We start from the raw sequence: 20,694 nt of genomic DNA on the forward strand, positions 1-20,694 counted from the left end.
GTGCACTGTCACTGTAACCCCTTCATAGAAGGCCACCAAATTTGTCAGGCATGACTTGCCCTTGGTGAAGCCATGCTGGCTGTCACCAATCACCTTGTTTTCTACGTGCCTCAGCAGAATTTCCAGGAGGATCTGCTCCATGATCTTGCCAAGCACAGAGGTGAGACTGACCGGCCTGTAGTTCCCTGGGTCTTCCTTGTTTCCCTTTTTGAAAATAGGGGTTATGTTTTCCCTTTTCCAGTCGGCAGGAACCTTGCCAGACCACCACAACTTCTCAAATATGATGGATAGTGGCTTAGCAACCTCATCTGTTAGCTCCCTCAGGACCCGCGGATGTATCTCATCAGGTCCCATGGACTTGTGCACCTTCAGATTCCTCAGGTGGTCTCGTACTTGATCTTCACATACAGTAGGTGGTTCTCCATTTTCCCAATCCTTGCCTTTGCATTCTGCATCAAGGGCAGTGCGGCTGCAGTTCTTGCCAGTGCAGACTGAGGCAAAAGTCATTGAGTACCTCAGTTCTGTCTCTGTTCCAGGTAGCCAGTTCTTGTGTATCCTTCCGGAGAGAGCTCACAGTTTCCCTAGTCTTTCTTTTCTCTCTGACATACTTAAAGAAGGATTTTTTGTTTGTCTGAATGTCCCCGGCCAGATTTAGTTCGATCTGGGCTTTAGCTTGTCTAACCCAATCCCTGGCTGCTCGAACTATTCCTCTGTATACCTCCCAGGCTACCTGACCCTGTTTCCACTCCCTATAGGCCTCCTTTTTCCTTTTGGTCATGTCCAGGAGCTCCTTGTTCATCCATGCAGACCTCCTGGCTTTTCTGCCTGCCTTCCTCTTTGTAGGGATGCATCTCTCCTGAGCTTGAAGGAGGTGGCCCTTGAATATTAACCAACTTTCTTGGACCCCCCTACCCTCCAGCCCTTCATGCCGTGGCACCACACCAAGCAGATTCTTCAAGAGGCCAAAGTCAGCTCTCCCAAAGTCCAGGGTGGTCAGCCTGCTGCGCACCTTCCTCGCTGCCTCGAGGATCATGAACACGACCATTTCATGGTCACTGCAGCCCAGGCTACCCTTGAGTTTGACACTGTCTACCAGCCCCTCCTTGTTGATGAGAACAAGGTCCGGCATAGCTCCTCTTCTCATTGGCTCCTCAACCACTTGGAGAAGGAAGTTGTTGTCAATGCAATCCAAGAACCTTCTGGATTGCCTATGCCTGGCTGTGTTGCCCTTCCAAAGATGTTGGGGTGGTTAAAGTCACCCATGAGAACCAGGGTCTGTGAGCATGATGCTGCCCCTATCTGTCTATAGACGGCTTCATCCACTCGGTCGTCTTGGTCAGGTGGCCTGTAGCAGACCCCCACTGTAATGTCCCCTGCTCCCGATTTCCCTTTAATCCTGACCCATAGGCTCTCAGGCTGTTAAAATGTTTTGTTTTGGTTTGGTTTTTTATTTTTCACTTTATATTTTCCCCCAAAGTAGACATTCACACTGAGTAAATGACTGTGAATATTTGCACACATCAATAGTCCTTAATCCAGCAAATGTTCCAGCAAGGTAGAACTGTAACAGCAAAAAGAGTTTGAGAGAGGGGAACTGGAATATGTTTTATTGCATTCTTACACACTCTTTTGAAGGTAGAGGTAACTTCATTCTGTTTGTGCTTTCAAACATTTGGAAATTGGGTAACAATGTAAACGTGAGACACAAACTGAACTAATGTGACTCTACAACTTGTATTTCTCTAGAAAGAGGAAGTTTAGCTATAAAACAATGGATTGATTGGGATGAAGGGGCAAATTCTGATTTCAAACAACAACAGGTCCTTTGTTGCTGATGATGCCCTCTCTATTCTTTTCTACACTTTGATTTTCTATTCTATGCTTTGATTTTCTTCTGCCACATTACTGAATGAATGAACAACTGAACAATAACTTAGACATCTCTTTCAGTGTGTTGTGTAGAGTTGCTAATGCTTTCTGAAATGTGTAGTTCACAAGAGCTTTGGTGTTCAGAGATTAATGTTGAAGCTGGGCAAACAGTTCCATAATTTTCAAAACATGTTGCTACTTAAATAGATTTTTAAGCATTCAGTAGGCTAAAGTTTAATTTATTTTCCACAGCTGTAATTCAATTTTTTTAAAAAGTCACATGTTGTAAAGTCACACAGAGGTGAATCTGCCAGTAATGGCACTTAGCATAATGTAGCATTCTCCTTCTGTTTTTTTCTCCAAAGCATCTGAAGACCTTTTGATCTTTCTTCCAATCCAGTGTATTGTTCTGCCACTGACTAACCTAGTTGAAGTATCACTTCCACAAGCATTAAAACAGACAACACTAAGTATTTTCCTCAGATTGTCTTTCAGTGTTTATACTACCCCTCTTCCACATCATTGTGGTAGATGTCTACTAGATTATTTTGAAATGACGAATAACTGTACAAAGCCTGGGTTTTAATTCACACCCATATAGGTGTGAAAAAATGGGAAAAAAAAATATTTTAAGATCAAATTTTCTCCTCCATGAATGTTTATACTCTGATCAAAACAGTTATTTTGGCTAAAATCCAAAACCTTAATAGAAGAATTAACATTAACAGTTAGAGGAATTTCAATAAAACATAGCCACTTACCTGTTCGAAAGTATTCTTTTGAAATTCTTCAAATCCAAAAATATCCAGTACTCCAATTTCAAATACCTGGTCACTGGAAAAAAAATGTATTACAGATAGTAAGAATTCAAGCAAACGAATAATATATCTGTTGCTTCTGACAAAAGTATTTCTGTTCTAGGACAAAAGCAGGACATATTTCAAAAACACAGTCTGAAATACACAAGCAGACCATGTATACAACACAATCAAAACTCTACCCACCAATCTCTTATAACGAACATAAATAAAAAAGCAGGGTTCGAGATTGTTTTAGCAGCCGCTTCAAAAACAAAATTTGTAAAAGAAGGAAAAAATATTCTTTAAAGTCCAGTTTCTAAAGTTGTAGGTATCTATTCACTCAAATGAGGGACAGCCATTTAGGGGAAGTTTCAGAATTGCTTGGTTGCACTCAGTTACCCCTTCCAGTTTATATTTCTTCAACAGCAAGAACTGCTCCTACTATATGTACTTCAAGGGAAACCTCTTAAGCTGAAGTCCTCTTTGTGCCAGCATCAAGCAGAGGCTGTGAGCTCAGGCTGCCCACGAACTTACATCTCTCAAGGGAAAGAACAGTCAGGATTTCAGCATGAAGATGACAGATGTTTCTTCTCTGTATGTATAAAAGAATACTTGTTGGCAGTGCATTTAATTTGTCGTGTGCCACTGCTTGCATTCAGGGAAGGGCTTTTATTTTGGCCCAGTGGTAGGATGAGGGCAGGGTGGTCACCCAGGACTTGGACAGGAGAAACGGGAAAGGGACAGAGGTGTTATTATTCTGTACTTACTCAGGACTAAGTCATTGTACACCTGATCTGGAGAAGAAACTAAGTTCACTGTGAGGACCAAACTTAAAGTTTTGGGGTATCCTGCTGCCTGCTTTGGTAGGATTTGAGAACTCCATATGAAAGGGCAGGGGTCACTGAGGCTGGGCTTTTGCTTTATTCTCTTCACTGTATCATTAGGCAGAGAACATAAAAAATGGGTTACAGTAAAAATTTTGTTGCAGTTTGCCTATGTGAGTGCAGTGGGACTTTCTCCAGAGTGAAATGATCTGCCAGCAGGATGAAAGACTTTGCACTGTAGCCAATGGCTCTCTGAAACACAAAAAAAAATCAGCAAAGGAAAAATTATTCAGCTTCCTGAGAAAGGGGGTTGACACTTTCTAGAGCAGGTGAGTTTTCCTTTCTCTTTGCCAACATTATTAGTAAATCTATGGGGTTATATGCATACAAATAATATTGAAGCCTGCTGTTCCTGAAATCTACTTTTCCTTCCACATTTTTCTCCGTGCCTAAATCCAATCTATGTGTATATCAGGATACAGACATAAAGGAGAAAAAGGTGATCTGCTGTTGAAGTACTTTAGTATAGTTCTGTTATAGTCATTGCACTACCATTTAATTAGACAAGGATCCAGCCCTGAAAATAAATACCCATATAACAAACAAAAAAAGTAAAATCGTCAAAAAATTGAGTACTACAAAAAAAGTGTGGGAAAACAATCCTCACGACAAGCAAAGCTTTCTTCAGAAATCATATCCAAGAAGTGTGTATTCATTTTTAAGGCATACTAGTTCAATGCACTACGGATTGTCCCAAGACTGGCTATGTGCGTAAATCTCAGACATAGAGAGTTGCATAATAAATCTAGGCTAGAATGACTTTGTTGGGCAGGAGAGGTTATTGTGAGGTCGATTAGCCTCCAAGGGAATTTCTACGACAAGAAGCATAAAGATATATTACTACTTCCATTTCTAGCAATAAGTGCAAATTACATTGTGTTTTGAAATGTAAACCTCATTCTGAATTGTTCCTGATTAGAGATGGGTGCACATTCCTTGTCACAACGTGTTTTCAAGAAAACCAGCCCATTTTTATAAAGAAGAAGTAGACATTTTGAAAACAAACTACCTCAGACTAATATTGAAAAGCAGAATTATTATGGCATTTAAATAAGTTTTGGAAAAAAAAGTAGTTTAGAATTTCAGAATACTTCATAAGTTTTCATTTTTATTTTATTATTTTGTCATTTATCTATAGCCTTCCTTATATGAAAGAAAAACATGAACTGCTATGTAATATTGCAAAACAGCTGAAATATTGCATTATACTTCACAATTATTAAGAACTACTCAACACGGATGGAACAGCTTATCCCTTCTTTGTCTAACTCAATGAATAGATGTGAGGCTGGATTACTTACATCCCAGTTGAGTGCCATGACTGTTATTTTGTCAAATTAGTCTCTTTTGGTTTTCTCAAGGAATATATAAACATTTGCATAAGGAAAACACCTAAACAAACTGACTTAATGAATTATTACAAATCAGGCAAAACAGGAACCTGGCCCTAGTTTCTAAAACTCCAGGTAAAAGCTTAGCAGCCAGCCTATTGCCTACCTCAGATACCATTCCTTATGAAAACTGTGATATTTCCAAGAAATATCTTGATTTACTGGAGATGTTATTTGTTGACAGGAAAACATATTTTTATGAATGCCACCTGATCATCTTGGTCTTGTATCATTAGAAGATGCACACACTACATGAAAAGAGCTGGAGGTTTTACATAATTAATATCTTGCCTACAGGGTAAGTATAACAGAACAAGGCTCTGTATCCTCAACAATAGTGACATTTTATTACTACAGTGTGGCATTTATTTGTAAAATCTCACCAACCATTATAGTAATTCTCTGTATTCAATTATTGCCCAGATTTTGAAAATTAAATAGCAACAGACAGCACAACATCAAAATGAAAAGCATTGTTCCATATGTGGCTACAAATTGCTTTGTTTTTTTCTTTCTTCTTGTCTTTCCCTGGTTTAGACCACTTTTCTTTTCAGAGGAAGGGTCCATATATGTTTTTCTTGGCTAGCGGTCAATCATCTTAATTCCAGCAAAATTACTTTCCTTAAATTAATCATAGCACAGATTCCCAAGGCAAAATAAAGCATGAATGATCCCATGTTTACAAATGAAAGGGCATGTCACCAGTGTCTGAAAGAACAAATATTAAAAAAGAGCACTTTTTATTCTGAAAAATCACCTTATTTTACTTTATTCTTCTATGGTTACTAGACATCACTGACGCTTTTACTTATTATGGTTCAGATATTCAATATTTACTATCTATAAATAAAACGGCTATAGTTTTAGCATGGACTGAGACTTTGATTTCAATATTTCTTAGGAATTAGAACAACAGCAATTTGCCAATATTTGAAGAACGTTTTTATCTCTTAGACCAGTACATAGCTGTGAATAGTTAAAAACAGGCATAGATGTTAACTAGAACTCATTGGATTTTTGTGATTTACAAAACAGCATTTTGACTGATAATATTTTACAATGTCTCCGTTTTGCCTTCTTTCTTAGAATTACATCTCTGTAAAGATGTCCCGATAGATTAGAAATACCTTTTGATGCTGTACACTTAAAAAAATGCATTATAAAGAAACTACATAAAAATTCTTGGCAACTCCTAAAAACAATACACATACACCAGACATCCTGTCTGATGATCTACTGCCTTGGCAGACATCTTACCATTCATCAAGAGATGCTCTTCACTCATTTGCCGTTCCTGGCAAGGTGAACAGAATTCCCCTTACAATACTTCTGACCCAATGCTTCAAACAAACCTACAGGATGTTATTTGATCACTTTTTATTTCATCCCAGATGGTTTTCAGGTCTGAAATCCACAGGGTTCATTCCCATTGTCATTTTTTGTAATCTGCCTACGTAAAGCAGTGGGGTGAATCTGTTGAGGCAGGATGATCTAACGTGCCTTTTCGTCTGCCCCACATATAACGTTTCTTGCTCTTCCTCCATCTTCTGCTGGTAACCAGGAAGGAAGCCAGCTGGTTTAGGTCTGATCTGGATAAACCAGAAGTGATACTGATTAAGGAGGAAGTCTTTCTAGGAATAGATAGTATTCAGTATACAAGCCAGCCTTCAAAGGAGAACCCTCAGAATCCTACTTAAGACTCCCTCAGTTCTCTCAGGGGAACAGATTACACCCATTGAAGGGAACAGGCTGAGTACTCCCACTGGATATGTTCTTCATCTCAAACAATTGCTAAACCAAACTAGTTTCTGAAACTTCTGAGAGAGATTTTTCTGAGATTTTTTTAAGATTCTGAGATTTCTGCTAAGACTTGGTGTCATTGCCACATCTCTCAGTCATCTTGTTCAACAACTGTCATTTTTCTTTTAATATTACCTTACCCAGATATGAGCGGTACAGCTAGAGACAGTGGCCAGACACAGGAAAAAGAAACACCGGCTCCATATCTGACAAACACTTCTCTGAGTGACCTGAAGGTATGGCAGGAAGGGAGAAATATTTTTGCTAATAGAGTCAAGATCTCTAGCTCTCTCATCAGTAGCACATACTCTTCCCCAGCTCTTTAAAGCAAAATTTGTTCTATGCTTTAAAAGATGGCATTGTCTTGTTTAATGACACACTGGAAATGATCCAGATTGAAGCAGATCTCAAAATGTGATATTATGCACCATATTGTATTAGATGTTTTGCATTGTTTGTCTGTTTTATAGATTTCCCTACCTTCACAGAGACAATTCTCATTATGCTGTGGGTTCGTGTTCTGAACAGGAACTCTCTTTCTGTCCTTCCTGCATTCCCAACACCTTTCCAGTGGGTTCAAAATAGATAAATAAACATTTTAGCTTATGCTCTGATTTTTTTCTTAAGGTGGGAAGATTTCTGTTTCAGAATATCCCATTCTATAAATCTGATAATGTGTAGTGAGAAATTTATAAATAATACTCCTGAGATCTTTCCTTTGCCCGGATGAGTGTTGCCACTGCTACTCTCTGGCAATATCTGAATTTCACTGGGAATAAGACTACGCAGTCCGAATACACAAAGTTTCAGAAAATACCTATTTAGAAATATTCTGTATGCTCTATTTGAAACAGAAATCTCCTACAGTGGAGATTTGTACCAGCGGTGGTACAAACAGAGGGCACAACTGAACATAGGCTTTCTTTGCTTGTCTGTAATACAGCAGGCATGTTGGCATTAGCCCCACCTTCAGGCCATGTAAGAGGGAAACGCTTTGCTAACTAGCTAAGGAAACATCACGCTTTCTACTCACTAGCACGCAGCAAAGACAATATCCATATTTTCTCGAGTATACATACCTAATTAGCCTGGTTTTCATCAGAAAAGAAAAACAATCTTTCACAAGAGTTCACAAACACTCTTAAATTCCCATAACTGTAAAGTCCTGTTGCAAAATGAGTCAGGAGTTCTTAAAACATCATCTTAAGACACTTTATTACTAACATTTGGATCACTCAATCCAACCTTGTCAACATGCAATCAAGTATGTTGAAATGCAACATTTAGGCAACCATGAATGCTCTAGTCCCTTTTATCTACAAAACTGAGAATCAGCGTACTTATTTGGACGGAAGTAAAACAGTAGTAAACTTTGAAGGGTTAAGAGTCTTGGGAAGAAGTTTATCTAGACAATTCTTACAATAATAAAATCAGTAGGATGGGAAATCACTATATAAATGAGTGAAAATAAATATTATTAATTTTTAAGAAATAATTATAAGCACCTGTGAGAAAAATTAGTAGCTTTCCTCTAATCCCATTCTAGAGGCCAGTTACAGAAAAACAGTTTCTCCCCAGTGAATTTTTTTGAAACAATATCAAAATGAATAAAGTAATAAACCTCAAAGGTACCTTGCAACCAGTCCAAACTAACACCCAAGGTTATAATTTAGTTCTAACTAGACAAAATCATAAGTAACTTTTTATGAAGGAGAATAACATTTCTGAAGGTGTATTATCTCACTTAACAACTGTCATTAAAAGTCTTGCATTATATTATTGGGTAGTATGATAAAGTAATGAATTTGTTGGATTCTGGCCACACTTTTTTCCTCTATGCTTAATACCTCTAGAGCTTGGTCTTTGCAGCTTTTCATAGAATTGTCTCCCCTTCCCTTAGATCTAATGGCAATCCTCAATTTTACCTTACCTGAAACCCGCCACAAGCTATGGTAAATAATGGTAAATATAAATCAATATTAATGAACAAAATTGAGTAGCTTCAGCGTAACAGTTAAACCCAGGTAACTAGTTTCCTCCAAAATGCCAAGATCAAACGTTTCTCTGAGAGTTAGCAAGCCAACAAATCTAATTGTATTGCTTCCTAAATTCTCACTGAAGTGGGATGGAAGTACAATTAAGCTACCTCACACCGAAACAAGAGAACTGAGTTAGAAATCTTATTCCAGATTTCTGGTGAAGGCGTCATCCCATTTGATAAGTAGTAACTGTGTAAATTTCTGACTGGGAATGAAGCGTGGCCTGGAATGCATCAGCCTTATTTAGCCACATTAGGTAATGTCTTGGGTCAATCTTTAAACAGACATTTATTAAAAGTGCACAAAACGGGAGGTATAATGCTGCTAATTGATAGACTTGCTCAGATGTATATGAAGTAAATATGAACCACAAATCACAGATTCGTGCAATGACTTGCATTAATCCAATTACATCTTAAACTGTGCTATACCTTGATTTACTACTACAGGTTACACAATATGATTAGGCTGGACCAAAAAAAAAGCTGGGGGCGAGGGAGGTATTTTCTTAAGCTGGCTAACTCAAGTGAGGTTGAAATATCAACGAAGGACGGTCAACTTCACTTTCACTTAAAATAAGCTATTTAGCTCAAGTTTGGAAAGGGACCTGAGGCTGAATTTGGCCTGCTAAAATTTAATACCTCTTGTCAGTGCTGCCAGTATATCCTGAGCTGGTTAGCTTCCTTTAACCAGCCTTAATGAAAAACTCCCTTTTTTCAAGCATGAGTATAATATAAAACTATTGCAAATTGCTCATTCCTGACAACATCAAACAGCTGTCCTGTTTTAGCTAGGACTTACAACATCACATAGTCTTCAAGTTACCACACAGGTAGAAATAGTTTCACTGAGAAGTATTCTGTTTCCACAAGGTAGAAATCACCTCAGGCACAAATGATTGCACTAAAAGGAGACTGCAGGGTAAACAATATATAAACAGCTTTGACTTTCATTATTTGAAGATCATACGATATCCAGAAATTATAGGTTTACATTACTGAACCATTACACCACACCCTATTCTGAAAGACTAGGAGATACCAAATTTCAAAATTGCAAAATTACACATTGAAAAACTATTTCAAATAATTGTAATAGATTAATATAGTGATTCTAGATTTCTTCCTCAATGACCACTAAAAATGACCTCACTGTAATTAGGAACACCTGAGCTGGATTGTTGTCTGTCTCAGACATGCGCTGAGCTAAGCCCATGTCCCGTAAGTCCCAGGAATGAATGGGGAAGAACTGAATGTGACCACATGCCACTGTCCTTTCTTGTTATAAACACAGTATTTCAAATTAGGTCACGGGCTGGAAAGTTGCTCTAGCTTGGTTGTCCAGGTGCCTGCAGTTCTAAGGGGCTGTATAATCAGAAACAGCCAAAAAAACCCATTCTGTGTTACTGGCAAACCTTCCTTTGGCCTCCAGCAGGAAGCTAGGAACTCTGGCGGTATATATAACCATGGGAAGCTGTTATGTGGAGAAAGGTCTGGGTTACTCAGGCATGGCAGTTTTTTCTGTTAGCTAAGCCTATGGAAGAGAAATGTGATTTATTACTAATTGGTCTACAAATAGGATAGGAATAAAAAAAAAGATTGTGAAGTCTTCAAACACTTAACAGCTCTAAAAAAGGGCACCTATGAAGCCAAGATACGATATAAGAAAAAGGTATTTATTCTTTTTTGGAAGTTCCACATCTGTCTTTTGTGGATTTCCACTTACCAGTAATGTCCAGACATCTTGTACTTAGTGTTCATAAGAAAGCTCATCTGAGCTCGTGAGACGTTGAACCTTGGTTAAGTCACATGTATATAATCATCTAATTAGGTCTACTGTCTTAGATTGCTACTTTGATTCTACAGAGACTTCCTTTTTTTGTTTGTTCATTTTTTTTGTTTGTTTCTCGACTGCCCCGCTGACACACATTAATTAGCATTCATTTTTTCTAGGAAGCCACGCTTGATAGCAACAGCATTGAATTTGGCAGATGATAACCTAGAGACATCCAGAACATTCCTAGAACATTTAATTCAGTGAAGTTTATACATTTATGCGAAGGCCATTGAACAAAATTCTTTTTTAATACCCTGTGCTAAGATCATAATTTTGGGGAGAAAGAATAAGAATATTGTACACTAAAAAAAACCAGCAGGCAGCTTTTTGTTTGTTGAAAGATTTAGCTCATTCTGTATTGTCAGCTCTTTAAAAGACTACTAATTGTAACCACCAATCTTGATTACTGCATAAAGTACCATGTCCCCTTACACAAGCAAATAAATAAACAAATATGTTACCGTGGAAATGATTTGAAGGAATGGCCAGTGATTTAAAGATCCAAGCATCACTGTCATGCTGTCATAAAATGTTTAAATGATGGAATTATGTTTCTTTTATGGATCTGGATTTGAACAGACAATGGCACACCTAATAGTTTGTAATCGCACTCCTACCTGCCAGTCTCATCTTGATTTTGAAGGTAGCAGTTGATTGTGTTGACTAAAAAGCTAAATAAACGACCATATAGAGATTTTGCCAAGAGATCCCGGTAAAATTCTGCCATCTCTATTGTGTGCCTCCGTACAATCATGTCTCCTAAGAGAGAAAGCAGAAAAGGGAGATGAAAGCATGTTGTAAGGCTCATCTTAAGTAGTTTTAGTTACACTAAGTCCTTCCACCCTTTTTACTTCTCCTTTGCTAACCAACTACATGGTGTTAGTTTTTTCTGAAGCCTTCAGCGAAAGCCGAGAAGACTGTCAACACTCACAAAGTCTTCGGTTTGGAAACATGTACCTTTGTACATTTTTAAATGGAAAAGGGTACGTGTACCACGCAGAACTAGCATTTTACTGAAAAGAACTTTTTAAAACCTTTTTTTTTCATTTTTTTTTTTGTCAGGACACTCCTGTTGACTTTAGTTCTGAGCATTACTATCTTGACACACTTTTGTGAGATTAATCAAGTTAGGAGTCCATCAGCATCAGACTGTGAAACTGCTTTGCTCCATGTTGCAAGGACATTTCTAATGCAGTGGCCCAGTCTGACTTATTGCATGGCAGATAATCCTATATATTCATCAGAGAGAAAATTTACAAGACCATGCAAGAAATAAGAAACCAAAATTAACTGCTTTTAAAATTATCAAATTAGAAGGATCAAAATGCCACCAGGTCTGATCTATAAGCTTGGAAAAGATTACCTTTAAAATACTGAACATCAGTCGTTAAGGCTGAAGCAAGCTCATCTGGTGAAACCTGCAGCATCCCTGCCACTGAAACGAAAAGAAAATTTAAAGAAAGCCCGATTTGTGCTCTACTGCATATTTTATTTTTTATCACAGGTTTTTCTTATGTAGATGCTATTTTTGAATAGTGAAAGAACCCACACATTAAAGAAAAGAGCGCTGTCACAGGAGTAATCAAAATTAATGAACATATAAAATCGGATTACTATAATCAGCACTTTGTGAATTTTGAACGTAACTGTATATTACATTACAGCTTGCTTTCCCCTTTAAAGATTACTCAGGACTTTCCCCAGGGCTTGGCAGACTTTCTCTGGTGTTAGAGTCAAGGTATGCTACTTATTGGCATTCTGTATCCATAAGCCACTTTGAGGAGATTTGTTAGTGACCAAGAGGGCAAACTTCAAAGCATGAAAACAAGAGACCCTTTTAAGGCACAGGCTTTGAATGTAAGGAATTCAATTCAATGCAAATTGTTCCACTGTTGACAAGCACCACAACAGTATTTTAAAAGACTGCACAAAGGCCACTGTAAAATTTCTTTTGGCAAACGAGAGCATTAAATATGGCATCGAATTAGATAATTAGCAATACTCGCATTTTCTGTCATCCCATAGAACTCTGTAGTTTATAAAACATTCAGGTCAATTGGATACTGTCTTCCCACGGTAATGTGAATTTTCAGAAGTTTTTTTTTTTTTTTGTCTCCCTGGAACTGTGTTTCCATCTGTCGGTGGAACGGCGCAACTGCCCGGTGGTGGGACCAAGCAGGTGACGCTCCGAGGTCACGTCCTACTGACCTTGTTCCAGTAGCTGCAGGTCTGACACGAATGCTGTCTCAGCGTCTGTCAGAGCTGTAAAGCGAATATCTCCAAGATGCAGAATCGCTGAGAGAATTACAAACAGGTTCTCCACCTCCTGCACGTATTTTATGTAGAAATAAAGATAAAGAAGAGATCTGTTGGGCACACCAGTGAAAGGCAATGCTTTAGAAAAATAGACATTCTGTTAGTTTATATCAATGGCATTTGCTAAGTTAAAAACTATTCATGTGTGGATTATTAACAGGAAATTTGGATTTAGAAATCAAACTGGAACCTATCTAGGACATAAAACAACAAGATTACAATTTTTTTTTTCTTTTGTTTTAATGTAAATCACATTAACTACTGAGTTAAGAAAGTTTTTGAGAATGTGAAAAAAAATACTGGAATATCTTTAATGGATGCATCATTTCTGCAAGAAATAAACGTATCTTCTCCATAGAGAATTTCCATCAAGACAAATTCTGTATCTGGGAACAGCAAGGTTTGTTTTGTCCTCAGCCAACTGCATTCACAAACAAAGTGTCTAGCTCTAAATTATAACAGATTCCTGGTAGTAAAAGCTGTAGTTAAGGTCTAAAAGAAACAAAAGCCACCTCCTTTACCCACACACTTTTCCCCCACAATTGCATGCTATGTTCTGACACCTCCAAGGCTGTGAACCACTTATCTTTAGGGCTAGATTTTTCCTGGCCTCATTTTTACCACAGCAAGAAGAGAACAACTTTTCTTGTTTGGTTTTGTTTTTTTTTTTTACTGTTTTTAAATTAGAGCAAAAATATGACCCATGAAATATGAACCAAAAATGCTAACACGTGGCTAGCATTGTGTGGTGTTGGATGTTTTTTTAAGGTCCGTTATCTAACAATGGTGCTCCTTTAAAATTATGAAACAGGAAGCCTGATATCCACTATAGCATTACATGGTATTATGCATTATTAATTGATAATTCTTGAAATATTTTTTAAAAATAATATTTGGAACTTGATTCTACTGAAACAGGAGAAGTGAGAATGAGAAGTCTTCCTTACTGGAATTTTCAGAATAAGATTAAAAAATACCCTACAAATTAAATACTTAGCCAATTCTTTATTCTCAGGTGACTGTAATGAATTCAAAACAGACTGAAACCAAGCTTGGATGACTTTTCATCGGTTTTCAAAAGCAACAGGCCAAAAAAAAAAGCTTTTCTTCTTATTCTTGTTCCTTACTCTAATAAATATGTCTGTCATCAGAGGACATTAAACAAAGCTTACAGTCTTTCTGGGGTACAGACTACAGCACCTCTGATGCCGTTTAAGCAAGTTTGTTTCTCTAAACTACATTTGAAGACAAGAACTTCAATCTCTCACTGTATGAGATAGATGTAAATAGGGCAACAGCCTATTTTGCTACTACGCAGTACCAAAGCTGAAGATTAAAAAAAGCAATATATACAGGCTGACTAAGTCTGAATAAGATAGCTCTTAGAATAGAAAAACTGTCATGCTAATACGGTATTCAAGCTAGGGTGCTACACCCGGCTTCTGGGGGAGGTCTCTTAGGCAAGATGGAATGACACTCGAGCACAGCATGCTTCTTGCTTGTTTGTTAGCTTCTTCAGAACTGGATTGGAGATGACTCTACAGCACCGAATTGCAGCAGTCTGGGATATTATTCTGGAGATGTTGGTAGGGCCCTGGGTTTAGTTCGTGTTCCAGATTCTCAAACACCTTCTTATTGTGCGTGATGCATGTTCCCTCAACTTTAAAACAATTTTTAAAGAAACATTAACATGTTTTGCAAGATGCCATTAAAGACTGCTAAGGAGTGTTTATGTAGTTCTTCAAAAAGATAATCTACTCTATTGTTAAATGTGGCTAGGTGGTCAAGGAATAATACATACAGACCTTTCCATGTACCTCAGAAGTAATGGGTAGAAATTTTAGGAGGCGTGTTTTACCCACATATTCCCCTCGAACCTCCAGCACAGATCAGCCTGCAGTACTCTGGAGCTCCACAGATTTCTAGCCTCCTAAATGATTATTCTGATGTTGCCTGGGTATAGAGGAGCCTTGAAGATGCTTTATGCTTTTCTGAGGGTCATCTCATTTCCTTTCAAGAACTCTGAGCAAAGTGAACTTGAAGTTCTGGATCCAAAAAAATACTGTATTTTTCTATATGTAAAGTGTTCTCAGACAGTTTCTGCAGGCTTCTAAAACACGATTCCTTATGCATGCAACAATTTATTTATGGGCTGAACCCCTTCCTCAACAGAACAAAAATATTAATAGGGTAGGGAGATCCATCCATCCATGAACACTGGGCTAAATGCAGAACTGCCTGGAACTTTTGCTACTGAAATCTACAGGTGCAGAGCTTGAGCCATTAAGAGTAAGGAATAATTCTGTCAAATATAGCCATATGTGTTCAATTTGGCACACGGCCACGTGAATATTCATGAAAAAAAAAACCCACTCTTTATATTAAAAGGTGGCATAGGTTACCAAAGAACATTTGTTACCACCTTAACTAGGCAATGCCAAACAACACATGATGTACCATCGCCACAGAAGTCTACCTCACACCTAAATAACAGCTTCAGCGGACTCTCTTTTTTTTTTTTTTGCTGATAGCCCTTGATCCCTTTTTTTTTTTTACAACTGCTGCCCATCTGTCATGTCTTATGATAATCTAGCGTACTGTCACATTAACTTCTCCTCTGTTTTTTTTTCTTATGACGCTAAATTTCATCTAGGAGTAAAGAAGTTTTTACCTCCTCCTAGAACTACTGTTGCTTATGCATTTGTTTCGCAGAAGTGTCCCAACTACAGTGTGCTGGGTAGCATATACATATGTAAGAAATATAGAGTTTGTTAAATACTCCAGTATACTGAAGGGAATTACACAGCTGACACGAGTTCTTATACTCAGCCTTCCATTTCTCCAGATTCCTCTCAGATCTCTGTCCTCTAGAACCTCTTCTTCTTGATAATTTTCCAAATTATTATCTTTGTTAGCTTTATAGGATTAAAGGCAAACAGCAGACCTATCTTCTTGTTGCTTTTTGGGGGTTAAGTCAGCTCTTTCAAGTTACCCAGCTCTAATTTTCTTTGACTAAATATGTATTTACTTTTTTTGCAGGTGCTGCTAGCAAAGGTATTTGGAATGTGTATTTCACAAAATTAAAAGGGACAGGGAGATAATCAGGAAGAGGAAAAAAATCCTGTGGGTTTTATGAGGTTTCTGTCATATGGGATTTGATTGTTTCTTTTTATCTATGTAATTTAATTGTTCAGAGTATTATACCTTGAAGCTGTTTTGTGAATCTTTAAGAATAAAGAAGATTTACATTGTTGGTGCTGTGTCTAATTAAAAGTGATTACAGTAATTTCCCTGGAGTGAACTACTACTGTATATTGTTTCAAGGTCTTAGCCAACAGAACAAAAAAAAAGACAGAAAGGCACTTCTTTTCCCCACAAAAGGTTATCAGTTAGAGTTAACTTTTTAACTGCTTTTAACTAAGTAATAGGTGATTTTAGCCACAAATAACATAAGTTTGTGTAACTTACCAGGCTATTGAATCCCATAGCACCTAGAGCTTGTTTTAGTACAGCTAATTTCTCCCTGTTTTGAGGGTTGGCTGTTAACATCGTCTCCTCCAGTACGGTCTGGCTCAGATACCTGCACGGAGGAAAAACAGCGTATATAGTATTTACAAGGCTGGTGCGCAATCAAACTTTTGAGGTTAAAAGCCAGCTTTGCCCTTCTAACCAGAGGTTTATTACAGATTTTTCTCAGCCTTTGGAGAAAACAGTGCTGGTGACAGAATGCTCCATATTTCTTCCCTTAAGCTTTTGCTTAAGGCTCCCTGCCGCCACCTTTAGCCCTACGTGTAAGCTAAAAGTGCAGATTTAATTTATACCACTGACAGTTTTACCATTTTTCCACTTCCAGAGATTCCCCTTCAGAAGGAAAACCTGAGGAGATCCTCTGATAACTCTGCCTGCTTTAAATTCCCCTCCTGCTGGCTAGGGAATAGATCAGCTCTTATCTGCCTGATCCCACGATGACCACGCACTCCCTTAGCAGCCGAGTGGGTGACCGGTATACTCGGCATCTCTTTTAGAACAGAGTAGTAACTAAGTACATAGAGCAGTAAGTGTACAGCCCTTAAGCTGTACTGCTTTGCGCACTGAATCAAAAGGGAATTTTACAAACCTTCCCCAAAACAGCGATTAGAAGAGAGAAAGAGAGACACCTAGTGCAGCAGCTAACTCAGGAAAGAAGAAACAGAACCAAGATAAAAAGCAGTAATAATCAAAAGCGGTAGTACAATAGACTATTGAAAAGAACAGCAATCCAACCTTTACAACAATGTAATTTAACCCGCCTGAAATATATGTCTATGGGCCAGATTTTTAGAAGTATTCAGGTACCTTCATACAGCTGAAATCACTAAGAATGAGGTGTCTGAATATCTTATGGGATCTGATTTTTAATTACATCATGCCGAGAATGTAAAAAAGATGTTTTCTTTTATCATTATTAAATTATCATTATCATTAAAACACACATTCATCACACAATCTATCTTCACAAACGTCACTTACATCAACAAAAGAATTCCCCACACCTAAATCAAAATAACAATTTACACACACTCCACCCCTCATCCCTTCACCACAATTACAACAACAAAAATTCCCCACAATTATTCTGCTCTGCAATAATGTTCCGTTCGTGATCTGTCACATGAAGATGGGAAATAATACCGGTTTAATTTCTGACAATTCTTGTTCACAATCCTATTCTAATTGCACTACAGAGGACAAATGGTTTCAAAATAAAACTCCTATTGCCACAGAAAGTCTGGCAATGCTCTAGTGAGGGTGGAAGCTCTTTGTAAAGGCGGCCTTTTTATGTGAATGTGTGTAGCTTTTAGAAACACGTTGAAGAACGATTGAGTATTTGCACTTTTTTCAGCTGATAATGAGGTTTATGAGGTATACCCGATGAAATGCGGAGCGCGTTTTTGGTGGATTGATACCAGATTTACCAGTATGGATTTCCCTTGGACTGAATACGGCATAAATTACCCCAGCAGGTGGGCAGAGGAAGAATGATGGGGAAAAAAAAAACCATGTGCCTGGGTGCATAAGCACTTTTTGCAGCCGCAGGAGAACTCGGTCAGCAGATATCGCAAGTACAAACAAGCCTCACATCAGTGGCTAAAGCCGGTGAATTAACCCAACCTTTGAGAACATGGGTCTGCGAGCATCACTGCCAGAGCTCTGCGCTGTTTCCTTGAGGTTACTAAAAACATGAATTTTGTCCAGATCAGGTAGATACAAATGATAGCACAGCTGTCAAATTAGATAGAGCAGATGATACAAAGTATATGCCAGATTTATACTTTTTTTCTGGTGTTTTTTTACATCGCCTGTGTGTTTCAAAGGGAGGCTAGAATACATCTGATACCGAATCTGGCATAGAACCTATTGGTATAAAGGTTAATCCAGAAGAAAATTTTCCACTGTTCCAAACTGCTGCGTGAGCTTATACCAGTTCAGCGTTGTGCATCATGTGTTGGTGGCATTTTTGAGCTGTAATTAGGAGATTTACAGCGGCATCTACTCCGCTGTCAAAATGTCCTATTGCTGAATGGTTGGAGGAGTTGGAAGCTTATGGCCATTGCTGCAGAAAGGCCTCCTCGCTGGTGTTCTCCCTGAGTAACTCTTTGCCTCTCTTTCTGTGTACTGAGCAGGGAATACTCTTTCTTGTCCTGTGAAGAGAATATTGTATATTTTTTGTAGGTTATATATTATTTAAGCAACCCCATTTGATTAGCTCTTTTTAGCATAATTAAAGTGCTAGTGGGTATCGTCACAGCAAAAAGGTGTGTGAGCACTACCAACACATATGAAAGGAGGCTATGGCATAGCAAAGTGACCCGGAATGCTCACTGCCCCGGAGGAAAGAGCTGAGCTGTGATATGCACCAACACGCGGCAGTTCTTGCCTTCAGCACAAGCACTTCTTGCTGATACAGCAGGGGGCAAACTGGGCACTCGCCAAACCAGGTGCCTGTGGCTCCAACAACCCGTCCGTAAACTGCAGCATCTGCCGGGACATGCCTGTTGGAAGAGAATCTGACTTTCCCAGTATAAATCTCCCGAAGATTTAATCAGCAGATGTGCTGCTGCCTTTGGAAAGGGCTGCAGTTGGACATTTTCTAAGCTGCACTTCAATTTAGAATCAGTTTCCCCAGTCTAAAAGCAATTAAATTCTTTTATAACATGTCATGAGGCCCACTCATTTTCCAAACTATTTAAGGACTAATGAAATATGAAAATTGCTTTGAAGATATGAACATTCAACTGTTATATGTTTATAATATAAAGTATATGCATATTAAGGATGAATTAATTGTATAGACTACTTGGAACTGTTGACAGATATCATACAACTGCCCCAAAATGCAGAAAATATACAGTTTCGCACAGTGAGGGGTATACTATTTACTAGCTGTGCAAGGAATCAGATTTTTTTAATTATTGTTAAGTTCCTTCTACCTCAGAAATGTAGTGACATTTAGATAGAAATATAAATGTTGTTTGTTTTTTCGTGTAAAACCGTTCCCTGGCAACTCCTTCTTTCCACCTTAAAGGACCTGAGGATGAAGAGTTTGAGACACCCTTTGTATTAGTATTATTACTATTACATCTTTATGCTTAAGAACCAGAGTCCAGCACCAATTTTAAATTGTCACCTCTCCCACAAAAATAAGGAAAGGGAAAAGAGGTGTGTCACAGTGCAGAAGTCTTAATAATAATGAATCGTTCTTACCTCATTATTCCATAAAATGCAAACTTTTTTTCAATATGTATAGCTTTCCTCATATTTATAGTGCCTTTTCGTCTTTTGACATTCAAGTGGCCTGGATAGAATTGCATTGCTAGTGATGAAGAAGGATTGAAATGCTTAAAATTTCCATTGTCAACCTGCCATGGAGCTCTTAGTTATTATTTTTACTTACATTTTTGTTATTGCAAACTATAGTGTTATAGCCATCATACTTTCAAAAACCTATGCCGTTACTGGAGTGTGTAATGTTCCTATAAGTTTGCAACAAAGTAATCTGTGTTCAAACACAAACCAGCCCTGATGACCCCTGAATTCTTCCTTGCTGAAAATTTTGGTCAAAGAGGTACTACTGCTACACAGGCCAGAGATGATGGTCCATAATATCCGAGGCATGCAGGCTGCACACCCATTGTGGACTTACTCATCATAGTTTTATTAGCCTTACGTGCATATCTCTACGTGCAAATTCATTCTGCAAACGCACATTCACATTAGCTTACTGTAGCTTTAGAAAAAGATGCTCAGATTTGGGCTGAAATCGAGCCTTTTAAGTTGAAGGCACCTGCTCAGATAAATTATATATATCTCTCTGGTAAAAGTGACGAACCAAACGGTGTATGCAATTCTAATAATGAACTCATTTCTACTGACTGTCTAACCATTTGTTTAAATGCTACCATGTTGACACTTGCATTGGAGTAGTACTCTCAACAGACAGCTTATCAGCTACAAAAAAGTTTTAAGGAGATGTGATCAGTGACCGTTTATTTCAAAAAAGAAGAAACTTTTACTGATCCACAAAATGGTGTTCTTTTCAGAAGACAAACTAATCAACAATTGAAGTAGAGTATAGTCACTTTGAGAAAAACACAATGCTGCATTAGAGAATTTATTGAGAAATATAAGAGACTATCTACATAGTTTTTTCTTTCCGATTTTTTTTTCTAGCAGTTCCAATTTGCAGCATGTAGCATTCTCATCTATTATAGTCTCTCAA

The 20,694-nt window shown here is 38.0% G+C and overlaps 1 protein-coding gene across 1 annotated transcript in view; it reads right to left on the bottom strand.

Annotated features, from left to right (window-relative positions):
• The window catches only part of MYO16 (myosin XVI), a gene marked incomplete at both ends in the record, with an annotated part of 331,914 nt that overhangs the window by 112,447 nt on the left and 198,773 nt on the right, over positions 1–20,694 (bottom strand). The window contains 5 exon segments of the mRNA XM_082498511.1: positions 2,631–2,703; positions 11,237–11,378; positions 11,983–12,054; positions 12,828–12,945; positions 16,404–16,515. Coding sequence (XP_082354637.1) covers positions 2,631–2,703; positions 11,237–11,378; positions 11,983–12,054; positions 12,828–12,945; positions 16,404–16,515 — 517 coding nt within the window.

The sequence above is a fragment of the Vanellus vanellus genome (assembly GCF_965231255.1).
Source record: "Vanellus vanellus genome assembly, chromosome: 1".
Classification (NCBI taxonomy): Eukaryota; Metazoa; Chordata; class Aves; order Charadriiformes; family Charadriidae; genus Vanellus; species Vanellus vanellus.